We start from the raw sequence: 19,377 nt of genomic DNA, 5'->3' as shown, positions 1-19,377 counted from the left end.
GGTACAGTGTAAAGGCAAAACCCTTCACATACCTAACACCCGCAGGGAATTGAAGCCAAAATATTTGGCAACCATAAGACGGGTGCGGGTACAGTGTAAAGGCAAAACCCTTCACATACCTAGCACCCGCAGGGAATGGACGCCAGGAATACCTTGGAAGTAAAGTAACCGTAAGACGGATGCAGGTACAGTGTAAAGGCAAAACCCTTCACATACCTAGCACCCGCTGAGAATTGAAACCAGGAAGGATCTTCTGGGCAATGCTTGTGAAAACGGAAATAATATCCCCGCATAGCGGGAACATCGAGTACTACGTTGTTTGAGGCTCCAAGATGGAATTGGTGGTTTAAACATAATTGATCACTATGTTCAAAAACTACCAGAACCACAGGGAGAATCCGCACAACTAAGACCCAATGCTCCTGACTTGCGAGGAGGTTACAGACCTACCCGCATCATACCCAAAGACCAAGCAGGAAACTCGGGAATTTCTGCAAGTGACAAGGACTTCCGCGGGAAGAACCCCCATGGAAAACCTTACAAAAACCCCTTTTCAAAACCCTTTGCTTAAGTCCAAAAATTCACCTCACTTTATTAGACATTCGTGAGAAGAACATTGGACTGGGGGGACTTGAAGAGGTAGGTCCCAGCAGGGCTCAGTTGGTCCCGCATGACTCACCTTGAACAGGGATGTCTGCGCAAAGACCATCTACTCCCGCAGGACCCACCATGCTCAGAGAAGCCTACGCGCAGTATGCAAGCTGCATACGCAGGGAAAAGCCTCCCAATGGTAAAGTAACCCGCCTGTTCCCGCAGTTGCGGATACAAGCCATCAGGGAAGGCTACCCGCACAGCATAGCTACACGCATAAGGCTTAACACTTACAAATATTCAGTCACCTGAAAGAATGAGCAAAGGCGGGAGGGGGAAAACTCCCGCCAAAATGGGCCAGTCCGTATGATGGAGGATCTTTTGCGTGATACCTGACGAGGTAAAGACAAAAGATCTGACCAAGAATGCGACAGCTCACTGACAGCAGCGTGGCAGACAGCACGCCACAGCACTGTGACCAATAGCCGCCGCCTGCCCACCAACTCCTGCCAGACCACGTGCCTAGCCTGCAGTTGGTAGAAGACGAAGAGTGCACGGCACGCCTGCTCTGTGTCAGCCGCTACCTATCCACCACTCACAGGTAGGGCACGTGCATAGGTTACAGTTGGTAGCGTGTTGGGCCGGCTAAACCCCTTGGAAACCCACCTTCGGCTATAAAAGACAGCAAATGGTATTATCATTTCATCATCTACTATCTCGTATAACTTACTTGATAATTGCTCTAATAGTATTCATATACTTTTATATTTAAAGAGCAATATAGACTGATTCTCACGCCGGAGGGTGGTCACAAGGAGGAACCCCCCCCCCCTTCTCAGTGACGAGCTCACGGTGTCTGTTTTGCAGGTTCCCTGAAGTACAACTTACTCTGCTGGACCTAACCTTCGAGGGAAACATTACTTAGCCCCCAGATTACTCATAATCTGCCCGGGGTCACTTAGTGTTTCTTCACTACCCCTCCAACTTCAACTTTATTCCATAAATTGCCTCTTATACTTTATAAGGCCACATGTACTTGAAAATACTAGGGATAGTGTATGTAGAGATAGGGATGGCAAAATAACCCAAATCCGACGGTATACCTGAAGCCCGACGGATATTGGGCCAGTATGGGATTAGTTTTGAAAAAATTTTCGCGGGTACAAGCCGGGTATGGGATTTGGTGACACTCGGCCCGATCACAGAATTCGTGGGAATTCAAAGGAATTGGAATTAACATCCCATGACATGGCGTGTTCGTTTCGTTAGAATTGGAATCTTAATTCGTGGGAATCTAAAATGGTGTGTTCGGTTGTCAAAGAATTGGAATTGGAATTCAATTCCTTCAAATTATTTTAAATAAAGGGATTCTAAATCCTTCTAAAATGTGGAGGATTTCAATTAAATTCGTTGGAATCTTTTCTCGAGTTTTTGTTTTACGAGAACAACGAATAAAACATTTTACTTTTTTTAGTTTTTTTTGTTTTCGATTTATATTTTGAGTTATGAATTTTTTATTATTATTTTTGAATATTTTTTTGACGGGTTTTTAAAATCCCTCAAAAAAATATTCAAAAAAAAAAATCATAACTCAAAATATAAATCGAAAACAAAAAAAGTAAAAAAACTAAAATGTTTCCGCCGTTATCCTCGTTTAAAAAAAATCGATTCCAATTCATTTTTCAAACGAACACATCAATAATGGAATGGGATTTCAATTCCTTCAAATTCCAATTCCTATAGGAATGTTTAGATTCCAAATCCAATTCCAAATCCTATGCAAATTTCAATTCCAATTCCAATTCCATTCCATTCCATTCCGTTAAACGAACGCGCCCTAAAAGGCATACCTGTTTACCCGAACTATATACCCGAAATAAAAACCCAAAAATTTTTTAATTATTAATTTCATTTTTTCTTAACCTTTTGTATTTCAATAATTTTTTTAAGATATGTTTTATATGTTATCAAGTTTATACATAAAGTTATACAAAAGTTAAAGTACTATTATTTATTTATGATAAAGTTTATATAGATGTAATGTGTCATATTTTAGTTTGTAATAGTTCATATATAAATAAAAATATATACGATAACTATAATGGTAAAAAAACTATTTAAAAATCCTAACGAAATTTTTTTTAACCATCTAATGGGTATACCCGATACCCAACGGGTAATTACCCAATACATACCCGACGGGTAATAGGCCTGGTATGAGACTGAATTTTATAACCGAGTACGGGTATAGGACTGAATTTTATAACCAGATACAAGTATGAGATTAACAATGCCCGCTGCCATCCATAGTGGAAACGACCCAAGTATTCAATAAGTTCACTCGCATATTCAAACTACTTTAACATCCAAGCATATATATGTATTTCTGTTTATAAAAATTCCAGCAAAAAACTATTCTGTTATTTTTCCATTATAAAGTAGCTAAGTGAGATGACCCTAATGAACTCACATACATTATCCTAAAACCTCGAATTCCTATTACGTATCAAAACATATTTTAAAAAACAATTAACAATTTCATACGTTTCTAATCATTTCACGCGGTAGGGCTATCGTTGGAACCATTGATCGGGGCATTAGCCGCAGGGAATGCGGTCGTTTTAAAGCCTTCAGATTTAGCTCCTGCATGTGCTTCACTCCTTGCTAAAACAATCCATGACTACCTTGATAATTCTGCGGTTAAGGTTGTTGAAGGTGGGCCAGATCAGGGTGAAAGACTCCTTCAATACAAATTTGATAAAATATTCTTCACAGGTTTACACATTTCTCAACTTCTTGAATATTAATACTTTATACATTCCATTTAATTAGCGCGCGTAACACGTTCAAATGAGGACTAGTTGTGACTTGAATTATATTACAGGGAGTGCACGGGTGGGTAGAATTGTGATGTCAGCTGCTGCACAACATTTGACTCCTGTGACCTTGGAGTTGGGTGGGAAATGTCCTGCTGTGGTTGATTCATTTTCGAGTTCCAGGGACCATAATGTAATTTCCATTTTATTCACTTATTAAGGGGGTGTATGGGATTCCTTATTTTACCTCCTTATGAGTTATTTAAGTCATAAGTTATAAGTTACAAAGTTGTAACTTATGACTTACGTACACAATCTCAAAACCTAACTTTCCCAAACCCCTTATAACCTGTAAGTTATAAGCTATAAGGAGATAAAATAAGGAATCCCAAACACCGCCTTACTTGATTATCAATTTATAACAAGTTAAAAAGGTTGTTCATTTATTGTTCAACTAGGATATATATAATACACGGGTGGTTAAAAATACAAAAAAAAATAAATTTAATAATATGCATAATAACATACCGTATGGATTTATAAGATATATATAATGATAAATAAAATTTTATAATTAATAAATATCTAAAAAAAACTCATTTAATACAACATTTAAAGTTATATTTATAACTTTGTTAGTAATTATATAAATGGTAATACCATTAAAATTAAATAGCTTATTATGTGTAAATTATAATTTTAGAAATCATTGAGCTAGAATCCTATGTGGATAACTTAGTTTAAATGCCATGTGGAAACTATGTATTGTTTTAATATAGTAAAAATTGTTCATTTATTGTTCTACTAGTTTTAGAACCCGAGTAATACACGGGATCTCTCAAATTTTAAAATTAATAAGATGAATTATTTGAAAGAAAGAAACAACAATTAAAGTTAAAAGAAAAATCTAATATATAGATAAGTGTAAAATATAAAATTTATAAATTCGAGAAAATCTCTTACATAAATTTTTTTTATTAACTTATTTGTGAAGATAAACAAATGAATATGGATTGTGTTAAATAGATGTATGGATGTAATGTATCCGGATCCGGAATTTGCATAGAATCAGGGATGAAATCATTGATTGAAGTTAACTAATGCCGATTGGTGGATGAAGAGGTATGTACCCGCCTCAACAACGAGCGAGGCGGGTCAACCCACAAGATATAGACAAGAGGCTTGAAATGTCACAAAGCCAAAACCTATGCGCATGGCGCATATCACATATGCTCAGGCATCATATGCCCAGGCACCACACATGCTCAGGCATCATACGCCCAGGCACACATATGCTCACGCATATCACATATGCGCGTGGCGCATCAGCGCGCGGCGCATATCACATCTGCGCATGAAACATCTGCGCGTGAGAATAAAGAGAAGACCTCGCGCATCCTCAGGATTGGCGCATATCGCGCATGCACATAATCAACCTCGTCCTTATCCAAATCAGGATTAGGGCAACCTTGATTGTGCACGTCAGACAACCTTCCAGAAGGTATCTTTTTAAGGAATAAGAATATGCTGATGTTGACAGCTGCCAAATGAAAGATGGACAGCTCAGCATGACACATGTGCTACCACGTGATTACAACCAATGAGAAAGCACCAGGTGTCCCAGAGGACACGTGGCGCAGAGCAATTGGAGGAGGCCAACAAGGCTGAGCCCAATCAGTGGAAACCCTAGCACTATAAATACAGCATCAAGGAGAGACACTCGATCATCCAACAATTGACAGTTACAGCCAGTAACATACTCATTCATTCACATTCAATCATATTCAATCACATTCACTCATAAACAGTTACACTCTCAATCACAGAAATCTACAGAGTATTCAGCTATTAAGCAATACTCTCCAGATTTCCTTACTCTCATAGCATTATCTTCTCCTACAGATACTTATTCTCACACCGGAGGGTTACCCCAAAGAGGACCCCTCTGTCCCTTTCTGAGGGGTAAGTTAACGGTGCTGTTCATTTTGTAGGTGGAAGAACACAGATCCAGGAAAACCATCGGTGAAAGAGTATAATCACACCCGAGGAAAGTAGGTCGTCTACCAGTGAGTCGATCCACGCTTCTTCATTGGCGCCATCCGTGGTTACAACGGCAATCAGATCTCATCAGATCTATATATAAACAAAAAATCACCATGGTTTCTGGCGTTCATAACGTTGATCAAGTTCTGGAGGATATTGAACGTGAGGATGTTAATGAGGGACAGCAGTTTCTGAGGGGGCCGCGTGATTCTACGCGCACCACCAGTAACCGTCCCTTCATCACAACTCCTCACGGCCAGACTGAAACTCCTCCAGACGATCTTGCGTTACAAAATCTGGCCGGCGCGAAGCAAAAGGACCAATGGGTCCAGAAGATGAAACGAATGATCCTAAAGAATGGCTCATAAACGAGCAGCGACGTCTAATGGACAAGTACAATGAGATGGTCAAGCAGAAAAAGCTAGCCGACTTAACACAAAGGCAAGCGCTTGATAAGCAAACTGTTCATGCAACAAAAAGGCCGCGCGCGCCGGAAGAAGGACATTCTGTTCACACTGCACACACTGAGTTCAGTGATGAAGAAGTGCATAGCATGAGGAAGACGCGGGATACTCATGCAGGAGGCTCACAGCTCCGCGCGCCTGTGAACATGGCGCCTGGAGCCAGAGCCGATCTGGATCTGCACATGCCGTACAGCCCACCAGTCAGAGGGCAGGTGGATGTAACCACACCGTACAGACCAGCCATCTTGATGAAACATTCAAAGTTCACTGCGCGCATTGCGCAGGCTCCCATCCAGCACAAAACCAAGATGCCAAGTGGTTTGGGTAAATATGACGGCACAACAGATCCAGACGATTTCTTGCAAGGTTTTTACAACACGGGAAACCTAGAGAGCTGGACGATGCCAACATGGTGTCATATGTTTGCTCGCTGCCTCACGGGCGCGGCGCGGGTCTGGTTCGAGAGCTTGCCGACTAGGCAAATTGATGGGTTCGAGGAACTATTAGAAAAGTTCCAAGCCCACTTCGTACAGCAGCGCAGACACACGCGCGATCCTGATGACATCATGCACTGCGTGCGCAGGAATGATGAAACGATTGAAGACTATATCACTCGTTTCAATCAGGAGTCTCTGGCAATTGGAGGTATAACCGAGCAACTCCTGCGCGTGGCCTTTATACAAGGCGCGCGCAGTGATCAACTTCGCCGAGCTCTCGTAAGTAGAGATGGCATGCCCACCATGTGGGCCAAGTTAATGGAAGCATCGCGAGTTTTCGCGAGGAATGAAAAACAAATTGCCCAAGATAGGGCAAGAGAAAGAGCGCATCAAGCTGAGTCACCGCGCAGCAAAGAAAAGCGGGGCAAGCAGAACTCTGTATGGTCCAGGTTGCAACCAACCAGTTTTTCTTCCGCAGAAAAACAGGCGCAACCAAGCTCACCCCAGCCCCAAAAAGATGTTCGTAATCGCGGGGAGGGTGACAAGAGGGAGGGCGGCAGAGATCCTAACAGACCTCTGCCAAGAATATGGACTCCCCTCACTAAAACGCCTTCACAGGTGTTAAGCACTGAGAATGTCCAATTCAAAAGCCCCAAGCCACTACACTACAAGGGACCATCAGACAGTGGCAAATACTGTGAATTTCACAAGTCCACAGGACACAACACAGATGCATGCCACCACTTGAAGGATGCAATTGAGAAGGATGTGAAATCAGGCAAGCTGGCTCACCTGGTAAAAAACACAAGAACAGAAAATGAACAACCAGAAGGAGCATCTGCCAGCAAAAAGTACAAAAGAATCTGTGTAGCTGAGGGAGGAAGGCAAGGGTAGACATCAAGAAAGAGAAGCGCGCAAATCCCAGGAGATTGGCGCGAGCAACAAGTCATCTTCCCAAGAATCAGGGGAGGCCCTTCCATCAGCAGTCCTCTTGTTATCACTACACACATTGCTCATTACGGAGTGTCAAAAGTTCTGGTGGACACTGGCAGTGAATCAGACATAATGTATGAGCAATGTTTCAGGAAACTAGATCCGGCAGACCAAGCAAGGCTTGAAATTGTGAATGCGCCGATCTCTGGTGTTTCCAATGAAATCATTCATCCCCTAGGTCAAATACAATTTGAGCTAACTATGGGGGATGAGAAACACAAGCGAGCCGAAGTTGTTAACTTCTTGGTCTTGCCCACCACTTCTTGCCACAATATGATCTTGGGTAGGGGAACGATTGCCCAATTCAACGCCATACCGTCGCCAGCGCACGGCGCGTTGGGGTTCCCAACACCAACAGGTGTAACTTTTGTATACCGGGATCATTTGTGCGCAGTGACAAGTACTCCGTGGGAGGGGAAAATGAAAACTCCGATGGCAGAAAACGCGCCAGAAGAATGGATTCTCAACCCAAAATTCCAGGAGCAGAAAATCACAACTGGCGCTACGATATCAGACGACACGAGGGTGAGAATGAAAAGATTGCTCACAGCACATATGTCGGTCTTCGCGTGGCAACACTCTGATATGACTGGGGTTCCGCGAGACCTGGCGCAGCATTCTCTAAACACCTTCAAGTCTGTAGAGCCAATTGCTCAAAAGAAGAGAATCATGGGGGATGAAAAGGCGAGGGCCATGAATGAGCAGGTTGAGGATCTACTGCGCGCAAACATCATCCGCCCGATACGATACCAGACGTGGGTAGCCAATCCTGTGATGGTAAAGAAAAGTAACGGGTCGTGGAGGATGTGCATTGACTTCAAGGACCTCAACAAAACGTGCCCAAAGGACTGTTACCCCCTACCAAACATCGATGCAAAGGTGGACTCCGTGGCGCCATTCAAGCTAAAATGTTTTCTGGATGCCTACAAAGGCTATCACCAGATTCAAATGGCACCACAAGATGAGGACAAGACCGCATTTAGAACTGACAAGGGTGTTTTTTGCTACACAAAAATGCCCTTTGGTTTAAAAAATGCGGGCGCCACCTACCAAAGACTTATGGATTCCGTTTTCAGCGAACAAATCGGAAGAAACCTAGAAGTCTATGTGGATGATTTGGTGATCAAGAGCAGGGAGGAAAAGCAAATGCTCAAAGACATCGAAGAAACCCTTGGGCGCCTAAAGGAAGTTAACATGAAGCTCAATCCGAGCAAATGTACTTTCGGCGTACTTGAGGGAAAATTTCTAGGTGTAATGGTCACCAAGGATGGTTTCAAGGTGAACCCTGAGAAGGTGGAGGCCATCCTTGACATGCCCTCGCCATCCACCATCAAAGAAGTTCAGAAGCTGAATGGTAGATTGGTATCAATCAACAGGTTCCTAGCTATCCATGCAACCAAATCTACCCCATTTGTCAATACATTGAGAAACTGCTTAAAGAAAAGTCAGTTCAAATGGACTCCTGAGGCCGAGCAGGCTTTCAGTGAGATTAAAGAATGTTTGATAAATCTCCCCGCGCTCACAGCTCCTCTTCCTGGTGAAACTTTGACATTATACCTATCAGCAGGAGAGCGCGCCATCGGCGCAGTATTATTGGTGGATCGCAAGGGAATCCAAACGCCAATATACTATGTGAGTCGGGTGCTGACAGATCCTGAGACGCGCTACTCCATCATGGAAAAGTTAGTTTTATCACTGACACACGCATCGCGCAAGCTTCATAGATATTTCAATGGTCATCCCATTGAAGTTCTTGACTGGTTACAACATCCAGCAAGTCTTGCGGCGCCCCGCGCTCTCAGGAAGGCTGACAAAGTGGGCGCTGGAATTAGGAGAGCACACGATCTCCTATAAGCCCCGTCTAACAATAAAGGGACAAGTCTTGGCGGATTTCATTGCAGAAGTCCCAGAAGGAAGAATTGAAGAGGCTAAGCGCGAGGTAGACCCTCCGCGAGCCAATGATGAAGAAAATGTTTGGAGATTGTTCACTGACGGAGCTTCAAACAATGAAGGGTCCGGCGCAGGCCTCAAACTGGTGGATCCAGAGAATCATGAATATACTTACGCCATCAGGTTGGACTTCAAGAGCACCAACAATGAGGCTGAGTATGAAGCCCTGCTGGCTGGCCTGCGCATTGCGCACAAATTCGGGGTTAAGAAGCTAGAGGCCCATGTTGATTCATACTTGGTAGCAGCACAGGTCAATGGCCTTTATGATGCTAAGGAGAACACCATGCCTCTATACCTAGAGCAGGCAAAAAAGCTCATCGAGCAATTTTACTGCTTCAAAATCATTCATATTCCGCGCAGTGAAAACAAATCTGCAGACGCGCTGAGTAAGATGGCATCAACCAGTTTTGATCACTTTGGCAAAGAGGTCAGGGTAGAAGTAATGAGCAACCCGTCGGTGGTAGCGAAGTCTGTCCTGGTAACTCATACAACCTCTTCATCATGGATAACTCCAATAATGGAATTCTTGAAGGAGGGAAAGGTACCAGATGATCGCGCGCAAGCGAGGAAGATAAGACACAAGGCGCAGAACTATGAACTGCTTGACGGTACATTATATCGACGCTCTTATCTTGGGCCGCTCATGAAATGCCTAGATGCTGAGGAAGCAAGCTATGTGATCAGAGAGATACACGAAGGAATCTGTGGAATTCATGCTGGCCCGCGCATGGTGGTTGCCAAGGCAATGAGCGCAGGCTACTATTGGCCAGGCATGTACTTGGACGCTCTAAAGGAGATCCAAAAATGCAAAGCATGTCAGAGCTATGCGCCAAACACCATGCGGCCAAAGAACAACTTGATTCCAGTAACCTCAGCATGGCCTTTCCACAAATGGGCAATCGACATTGTGGGTCCCCTACCGCAAGCGCGTGGACGAGTAAAATTTTTGGTAGTCGCAATAGACTATTTCACAAAATGGGTTGAAGCCAAGCCACTAACAAAAATCACAGCCGAAGTGATGAAACAGTTTATCTGGAGCCACATCATATGCCGTTTTGGCTTGCCCATGGAAATTGTGAGCGATAATGGCAAGCAATTCACAGACAAGAAGATATCCAGCTGGCTCAAGGAATTGCGCATCAACCAAATTTTCACTTCAGTCTATCACCCTCAGAGGAATGGACAAGTGGAACGCGCGAACCAAAGCTTGTTAAATGGGTTGAAGAAAAGGTTAGAGGGAGAATCTCATTCTTGGGTCGAAGAGCTACCTAATGTCCTGTGGGCACACAGGACATTAAGCAAAACCAGCAATGGCGAATCCCCGTTCAGCCTAACCTATGGAACAGAGGCAATGATTCCAGCAGAAATTGGATGCCCATCCCATAGAGTACTCATGATGAACAAGATCGATAACGAGCGCGAAAGAAGGTTGGATCTCAACTTACTTGAAGGGCGCATAGAGGCGGGTATCATCAGTGAAGCCAAGTACAAGAAAAAGCTGGAAAAATATTACAACCAGCGCGTGAAAGAATGCCACTTCAAGAAAAATGATTTTGTCCTTCGAAACAATGAAGCAAGCCGCGCGATACCACCGGGAAAAATGTCCCCCAATTGGGAGGGACCATATCAAGTCTTGGAAGAATTGGGAAAAGGCGCATACACCTTAAAAGATTTGAATGGAAAGAAGATCCCGCGCGCATGGAACGCGGCACAGCTTAGAAAATGTTTCATGTAAAAATTGTCAACTTTGTAATCAAGGCTTGCTAAGCCATTATGAATGATGATACGCGCTATTTTCTCTTAATGTGGATTCTATCACCTTTTGCATACATGTTTCACACTTCCCTTTGTTAGTTTTGAGCAATATGACAACATTGTATTGACATCAAAACGAAATAAAACGAAGTAAAACATACATGCGCGAGCTTCAAGCTCAAACGCGTTAACGAGTCTTAACTCTAAAACGTCAGGGCCTTAGCCCAATTCTATTACCTCTTGCATACATGTTTCACACTTCCCTTTATTAATTTTGAGCAATATGACAACACTATATTGACATCAAAACAAAATAAAACGAAGTAAAACATACATGCGCAAGCGCTTTAAAGAGTCTTAACTCTAAAACGTCAGGGCCTTAGCCCAATAATGTGAGCCTTAGCTCAAACAACTCACAACATCCATCCTACATGCTGCGCAGCCTGACCATAAAATACCTAAACACAACTAAGGCAAAGCAAATGCCAAAACATAGTTGTTAAGGTCTCAGGTTGGGGTCGCACATGAAATTGTAGTGGATATCTGAGTAACACATTGACGCGTAAAGGCTAAAAAACTCATTATTCCAGAAACACGCGATAACGTCGCGCAAAAGAGGAATAATGAAAGTGCCGAGACACGTGTCAACATAATCAAGATATGAAAACATCACTTACAATATGGCAAGGGTTAAGTATAATAAATTCCTTACAACCTTGCTCTTATTCCAACGTGCAAGCATATCTTATATTCAACAAGCAAACATGCGATATAAAGAGATCAATGGGGAATGCGCAAGATGCGAAGAAGGGAAAAACAAAATTTCATTCCAAAGCGTTGAAATTTACAAGTTTACAAGATGAGATACAAACTACAAATAAAAAAAAATAAAAAAAAAATAAAAAAAAAAACATGAAGGGCTTCTCAAGTCTCCACGTTGACATCAGCCTCTTCATCATCCTCATCCTCGCCCTCAGTGTCGGGAGCGGATCCTTTGGCCACGCCATAGCCGCTAGCAACGCCAGCATTCGCCGCGCCATCATCGCCGCCGCCAGCCCCTTCGCACTCGTCAAGTAATTTCTTCAGCGCGACGAGATCGGGATGGTCAGCAAGCGCGGATATCTGCAAATCATAAGCAAAAATATGAGCACAAAAGACTTAGAAAATAAGTCAAATCTCATTAAGGTTAAAATACCTGTGCAAGGATGGGAATGGGAGTATTCATATACTTCTCCCCCATCGCGGCCATTTCCGCGCAGGCCGCGTCGCTCTGGTAAGGGTACTCGGATGGGTTCTTCTTCAACATGCCATATTCGTAACCATCCGTGAACCCTTCAGCTCGGCCCACCAAGCGCGCGGCAGCATTGCAATCCATCACCAGGGCCTGAAACTCGTTTGAGTATTTCATCGCGTAAGCGCAACGAGTCATGCCCTGTGAGATCAGCCATTGGCGATCCTGCGCGAGGCCAGCAACAGACGTCTCGAGGGCAGGAACCTGAGAGTTTAATAACTCAACAGTTTTCTTAGTCTTTTTCAGCTCCTCTTTGTCGGACGCTGCTGCCGCCAAGATTTCTTCTTTTTCCGCCCGCGCAGCATCAAGTGCTTCCTGGCTAGACGCTGCCGTCGCCAGGGCTTCATCTTTATCGGCCTGCGCGGCCGCCAGCTCCCTCTTCAGGCGCGCAACCTCACTCTCCAGTGATGATTTTTCAGTGATGGACTGGACAAGAGCTTGGTCACGCGCCTCCGCCTCAAGCACCAAGTCACGCGCTCTGCGCGAGTACTTGGCCGCTTCCGCCTCCGCCACCTGCAGCTTCTCCCGCGCCGCCTGAAGCTCATGCCCGCGCTTCACGAAGGCGCTGTTGGCACTGGCTCTGTTCTCACTGAGCTCGGCTTGGAGCTTTTCAGCTCTCTCGCGAGCATCAGAAAGATGCCAAGCAGACACCTTAGCCTCTTGCGTGCTTCCGCAAGAGCATCACGTACTTTTACGTAATCAGAGCGAAGCTCTTGGGAGGCAGCAAAGAAGGCCGACCCAGCAAACATGTGATCGTTGAGCAGGTCGTCGCGAGCGCGGTCCTCCTGGAACCTCCTTTCAGATGGAGGCACAGCATGAGCCCAGAATTCCGCACACACACCCATAGACTGAAAGGTGCTGTCTTCAGTTATATTCCATCTTGGGCGGTAAGTGTGATCGGCTTCCTGCAAAAAACAAAGAAATTGTCTAAGTCATCAAAGCATTAAGATGGAAATCCGCGCAGCGGAGCAAAAAAGAACCGTTACCTGCGGGGACGAAGCAGAAAAGTCAGCGCCAGCCCCACGAGAAGGCTCCGCCGCGAAACCTCGTGGCGCTGAAGGGCTGGCGCGGGCGCCATCGGAGTCTTCACCTTGAACCTCCTCATCCTCCTCTGAAATAGGCCTCTTCTCCTGCGACCTAGAATCAAAATCGGTCTCGCGGGGAGGGCTGTGCGCAGGAGGAGGTGAGGGAGGTCTAGACGCCGCCAGATCGGCGCGCAAAACGGCCTCCTGCTCCTTACTGATCCCGATGAGGGGAGAATCATCGCTTGCAGGAGCAGGAGCAGAGCCAGCGGCACTGGCGCCGGCGCCAGGAGTGCCGCCAGAAGCTTGTACGCCAGCTACGGCTTCTATGAAAAAATCAACAACAAGAAATGGTTAATGACTTGATCGAAAAGAAAGTCAGAAAATAAGAGCGCAATACGTACCTTGGCGCAACTCCGTTCGCGCAGCAAACATCGCCATGAAGTCCATTCTACCCTTCTTTGAGGGTAAAACGGGGGACTTCGAAGCGACCTCCGGCGCAGCCTCGGCATCTTGTTGCGCTGTCGCCGGCTCTACAAACATTTGAGTAAGACAAGATTCATTAGTAATCCTATAAGGATCGCGCTCATAGAAACATAAAGGATAAGCAAAGTTTACCTGTCGCGGGCGTTTCCGCCGCGCGAAGGGAAGAGGTAGCGGCACCATGCCTCAGGTGGACAGGAGGTCTGCCCACTTTTATAGGCAGGGAAGACAAGGAAACCCTGGTGGTAAACTCTTGGGTTTTCCCAAATCCCCCCGCCTTAGTAGGAGGATCCTGAACAACAGGGGCATCATCCTTCTTCTGCTTCTTACTGGCCCCTGCGCCAGTTTTCCCCTTAGCTTTACGCTTTAGTTGGGGCGGCTCCTCCTCCTCCTCCTCTTCCGCGAGCTCCAGCTCGTAGTTTTCGAGCGCATCTACATTACACACAACAGAAGTGTTAGCAACATTTGGTATTATAAGGGAAAATGCGTAAGTACAAAGGCTTACCAGGCGCATCGCTGTCGAAGACAAATCCCAGATCAACAGGGATGAACATGTCATCAAAGCGATCAGGGAAACCAACCTCCCCAGCGCCAAGCGCGACGGAGCCACCCTCCATGTGCTCATCATAGGCAGCATGGATATACTCCTTGGTGACTGCACAAAACAAGTCAAATGATATCAGCAAAAAGTATTATATTCGCGCAAAAGTAAAGCAGTGAGATAAACTTACGCAGCCCGTCGACTTGGATAACGGGCTCAAGCGCGCTGTCCGCCCACCTCTTGCTCATACCAACCCCCACCAGCGCCTCCTCACAAATGTTCTTGGCAGGGGATGGTTCAGCGGTCAGCTTGTTAACCCAGGCGCCAGTTGGGTTCTTGAGGACACCCACATCCGCAGGCGCAGAAGAAATCGAGCGCATGGTCATACGGATGGGGATCACACCAGCCCTTATATAAAAAAACCTCTCAGACCAGTCATGAAGGCTCTTGAATGAAACAGTGGAGCACTTCACCTTCTGACTGCGAGGAACGAAGGAGAACCAACTGTCTTGGATCTTGGGCTTGTAAAAAAATTGAAAGCGCCGAGGGGTGGGCTCCTCGCGCTGGGATTTGCACATGAACTCAAAGTGAGTCATGCGCACAAGTCCAAATGGATGGACTTGGGATATATGAATCCCATAAAACTGAAGCACCGCACCCACAAACCTTGTCATTGGAAGACGGAGGTTGCAGTGGGTGAAAAAATGGCTATATAGGGATATATAGCCGGCAGGCGGGTCCGCCGCCGTTTGCCCGGCTGCAGGCAACATGCAGCCAAACAGGGTGGGAAAACCCTGAGAGGCTATAAGGCTGTCAAGATCAGCCTGCCTCAATTTGCAGGGGATTTCATTCCACCTCTTCACCGCCTTGGTCCTCCCTACCTCCTCCGATGAGCCCTCAGCAGCCTTCTTCCCCTTGCCGGTTTTCTTCAATGTAGACATGACTAACGATTTTCTACGGCAATGGATGGGGGAGATTATATTGTCTGAACTATCAGACATACAACTGTAAAATCAAACAAGGGAAACTTATGAAGAACAGATAGCTGGAAGCAGAACAAGGGTAATCGGAATACAAGGAAAGAAAGAAAACAGCTATGAATATTAAACAAGAAGATGAAGGATAAAAAAAATCAAAGGGCTGGCTTTTATAGGCCCAAGAGAGAGAAATTTTCGTGCTGATCGGACTTCATGCGCCCCCACTCGCAGGTATAAGCCACTACGAGCGCGACACGTGTTCCGTTCCCTGTGTGAGGGGACACGAGCGCGACACGTGTCCCTGACAGCATGTGAGGGGACACGAAAGGCAACTGTAGCACCTCGAGCACACGAAAGGCCTGACACGTCTCCATCACTGACCCACGTCAGCAACAACCAACCACGTACAGAGACGATTCGTTTGCAGCCAAAGGATAGAACTTCGCGCAACGGTGAATAATAAGAAGAAAAAGACAAAACACCTATTAAAAGAGCAAACTATTTAGTCTAACATCTATCTTACCTCGCTCGCGCGAGACAAGACACACATTAGACTGGGGGGGCTTGAAGAGGTATGTACCCGCCTCAACAACGAGCGATGCGGGTCAACCCACAAGATATAGACAAGAGGCTTGAAATGTCACAAAGCCAAAACCTATGCGCATGGCGCATATCACATATGCTCAGGCATCATATGCCCAGGCACCACACATGCTCAGGCATCATACGCCCAGGCACACATATGCTCACGCATATCACATATGCGCGTGGCGCATCAGCGCGCGGCGCATATCACATCTGCGCATGAAACATCTGCGCGTGAGAATAAAGAGAAGACCTCGCGCATCCTCAGGATTGGCGCATATCGCGCATGCACATAATCAACCTCGTCCTTATCCAAATCAGGATTAGGGCAACCTTGATTGTGCACGTCAGACAACCTTCCAGAAGGTATCTTTTTAAGGAATAAGAATATGCTGATGTTGACAGCTGCCAAATGAAAGATGGACAGCTCAGCATGACACATGTGCTACCACGTGATTACAACCAATGAGAAAGCACCAGGTGTCCCAGAGGACACGTGGCGCAGAGCAATTGGAGGATGCCAACAAGGCTGAGCCCAATCAGTGGAAACCCTAGCACTATAAATACAGCATCAAGGAGAGACACTCGATCATCCAACAATTGACAGTTACAGCCAGTAACATACTCATTCATTCACATTCAATCATATTCAATCACATTCACTCATAAACAGTTACACTCTCAATCACAGAAATCTACAGAGTATTCAGCTATTAAGCAATACTCTCCAGATTTCCTTACTCTCATAGCATTATCTTCTCCTACAGATACTTATTCTCACACCGGAGGGTTACCCCAAAGAGGACCCCTCTGTCCCTTTCTGAGGGGTAAGTTAACGGTGCTGTTCATTTTGTAGGTGGAAGAACACAGATCCAGGAAAACCATCGGTGAAAGAGTATAATCACACCCGAGGAAAGTAGGTCGTCTACCAGTGAGTTGATCCACGCTTCTTCAGTGGATAATTTTGGTATGAACTCAAATTTCAAGCATGATTTATAAATTTAGTTTGATTGATATACAAATAATTTAAGCAAGCCTACAAAATCGCCCACCAACGACAACATATCAAATTCTTCATCAAGATGATTTTTTCTTTAATAAATTAGTTCCATTATTAAGTTACAAATATTCTTCCTCATTAAAAATGATATTGAAATCACCCAATAATTATAGGAAATTTTGTTGTGTTTTTTATTTGGATAAGTTTCTTTATTTTTTTTACTTAGACGAAAATGCAAATTTATTGACAAGAAAGAAATTAGTGTGTTTCAAAAAAATCTTACTTTTGATATAATTTTAAGCTCATTTTAGAACAAACATTGGAAATTTTTCTATAATGAAGTATTTTATATATTTGTAAACAAAATGTAATAAAAAATGAAGAATATAAACTTTTTTTCTTGTTTATTTATATTTCTACTCAGTTAATTGTTCTGATTACTTTATATATACGTATAATTAAACACAATAGACGGAGTTTTATCAATTTAATTAAGTTTTGTGGTTGACTATTAGTAATAGTTCCCAAATATTGTTTTATTCAATTGGTGTATGATATGTAAAATTTTAAAACCCTTTATATTTGTTTTTTTAATAATGTCTTAAAATAAATAACAATCTTAATTATCAAGCAGTAATATCATTACTATAAATATCTAGAATTAAGGAGATCAGAGATTATAATTTAGGAGGGAAAAAATGGTCAAGAATCAATATGGGACTAACATGTGGCAACCAGTATTTTCTTTTATTAGTATCAATAAATAAGATAAGATATAAGAGTACTATATTTCTAAAATGATTTACTATATTTTCCATTTATAGATGGCAGCAAAAAGAATAATTTGGGGTAAATTTGGATTGTGTGCTGGGCAAGCTTGCATTGGAATTGATTATGTTCTAACAGAGAAAAAGTGCCTCCCAAATCTGGTAACAAAAAATAATTTTTTATTTTAAATGTTACTGTACAAAACATGGTCTGTATTGGTAATTAATATGAATATATATGGCTTTATGTTTTAGCTGGAATCATTTAAAAGATATATCAAGCAAAGTTATGGAGATGATCCAAATGAATCTCATAGTATGTCTAAGATTGTTAACAAGAAGCATTTCTCCAGATTGAAGAGTCTCTTGGACGATCCCATGGTCAAATCTTCGGTCGTTTATGGTGGTCAGTTAGATGAAGAAAGCTTGTAAGTCCGTTATTTTGGTTGGTTGGTTTATGTCATTGTCACGGTTATCTACTTAAGACCGGTGGTATGTTAAATGGTCGTGATCATTAAATGTTTTTCCCTTCAACTAATAATATGGCAATGTAGGTTTATTGAGCCAACAATATTAGTTGATCCTCCGCTTGACGCTACAATCATGACGGAAGAAATCTTTGGTCCATTGCTTCCGGTTATCACGGTTAGGGAACTGTCCCCAAATTATGTGATGCATTAGCTTATAGTACATATATTAATGCAGTAAGTACAACTTTTGTATGCAGTTGGAGAGTATTGAAGACAGCATTGACTTCATAAAGACAAGGCCCAGTCCACTTGCTCTATATGCCTTTACAGAAAACAAAAATCTCCAAGAAAGATTGGTTTCTGAGACATCATCAGGAAGCCTTATGTTCAATGATGCTATCCTTCAAGTAAGTTTTCGGCCACAACATTTTTCATAATACTTTAATGAAATTAACCTTATTTAAAAAATAATAATAAATGTAGTATGCAGTTGATGTACTACCGTTTGGCGGAGTAGGAGGGAGTGGGTTTGGAAGATATCACGGAAAATACTCGTTTGATAATTTCAGTCATGAGAAGGCGGTTATGATGAGGGGCTATCTGGTAGACTTTTGGTTCAGATATCCGCCATGGAACACTCATAAGTTACAACTGATTAAAGCCGGTTTAAGATTTGATTATTTGGGACTTTTGCTCATTGCATTAGGTTTAAAAAGCAAAGCTTGAGCATTAAACTTGTCATAAACATGGTTATGTGTGTTCTATCTATTGTTTGTTGATTTCTTTTCGATAATCAAGTTGTTAGGCCACGACAACACCCTAAACAAATCCCACACTAAGATGTCAATTTTATAAGGAACGTATGATCTCAAATATTACCAACGCGTTTTGAGCATAAAGGCTAAAGGTGAGAGAACTGCAAAGTTAAACGTGCTCAAGTGGAGGTAATCAAGAATGCATGTGATCTATGAAGTCTGTATGAAGGGTTGGATGTTATAATATGTATGTATGTATGTATGTATAATGTATGTAATAATGTATACATGTACTTCATATTAAACTCATTCAAGTGCCATAATGGAAGTAAAGCAAACTATAAGTCTGTAAAACTTAATTAACACACAAGATAATCACCCTACCAAACTAAGATAGAAGTAAGGTTAAAAAATAAGACAGTGGTATTAATTAGTGA

At 43.4% G+C, this 19,377-nt stretch overlaps 1 protein-coding gene across 1 annotated transcript; it reads left to right on the top strand.

The window, feature by feature from the left end:
* The first annotated feature begins 2,881 nt into the window (after positions 1-2,881).
* Positions 2,882-19,256, top strand: LOC143590087 (aldehyde dehydrogenase family 3 member F1-like). The gene is made up of 8 exons (XM_077070675.1): positions 2,882-2,915; positions 3,160-3,366; positions 3,476-3,600; positions 17,773-17,877; positions 17,971-18,143; positions 18,270-18,360; positions 18,443-18,592; positions 18,669-19,256. The coding sequence occupies exons 1-8, from the start codon at positions 2,882-2,884 to the stop codon at positions 18,909-18,911; spliced, it is 1,128 nt and encodes a 375-aa protein (XP_076926790.1). The 3' UTR covers positions 18,912-19,256.
* The last annotated feature ends 121 nt before the right edge of the window (positions 19,257-19,377 follow it).

Source organism: Bidens hawaiensis, unplaced genomic scaffold, assembly GCF_021521415.1.
Source record: "Bidens hawaiensis isolate Kalapana, Puna unplaced genomic scaffold, B.hawaiensis_p1.1 tig00038159_1, whole genome shotgun sequence".
Lineage (NCBI taxonomy): Eukaryota > Viridiplantae > Streptophyta > Magnoliopsida > Asterales > Asteraceae > Bidens > Bidens hawaiensis.
Note: the sequence above shows the minus strand (reverse complement) of the source record. Positions and strands in the feature narration are given on the sequence as shown.

Coding starts and splice junctions, on each gene's coding strand:
- LOC143590087 (XM_077070675.1), top strand. CDS start 2,882: ATGCCCGCTGCCATCCATAGTGGAAACGACCCAA. Junction 2,916..3,159: donor CCATAGTGGAAACGACCCAA/GTATTCAATAAG, acceptor TTCACGCGGTAG/GGCTATCGTTGGAACCATTG. Junction 18,361..18,442: donor CATTGCTTCCGGTTATCACG/GTTAGGGAACTG, acceptor TTTTGTATGCAG/TTGGAGAGTATTGAAGACAG.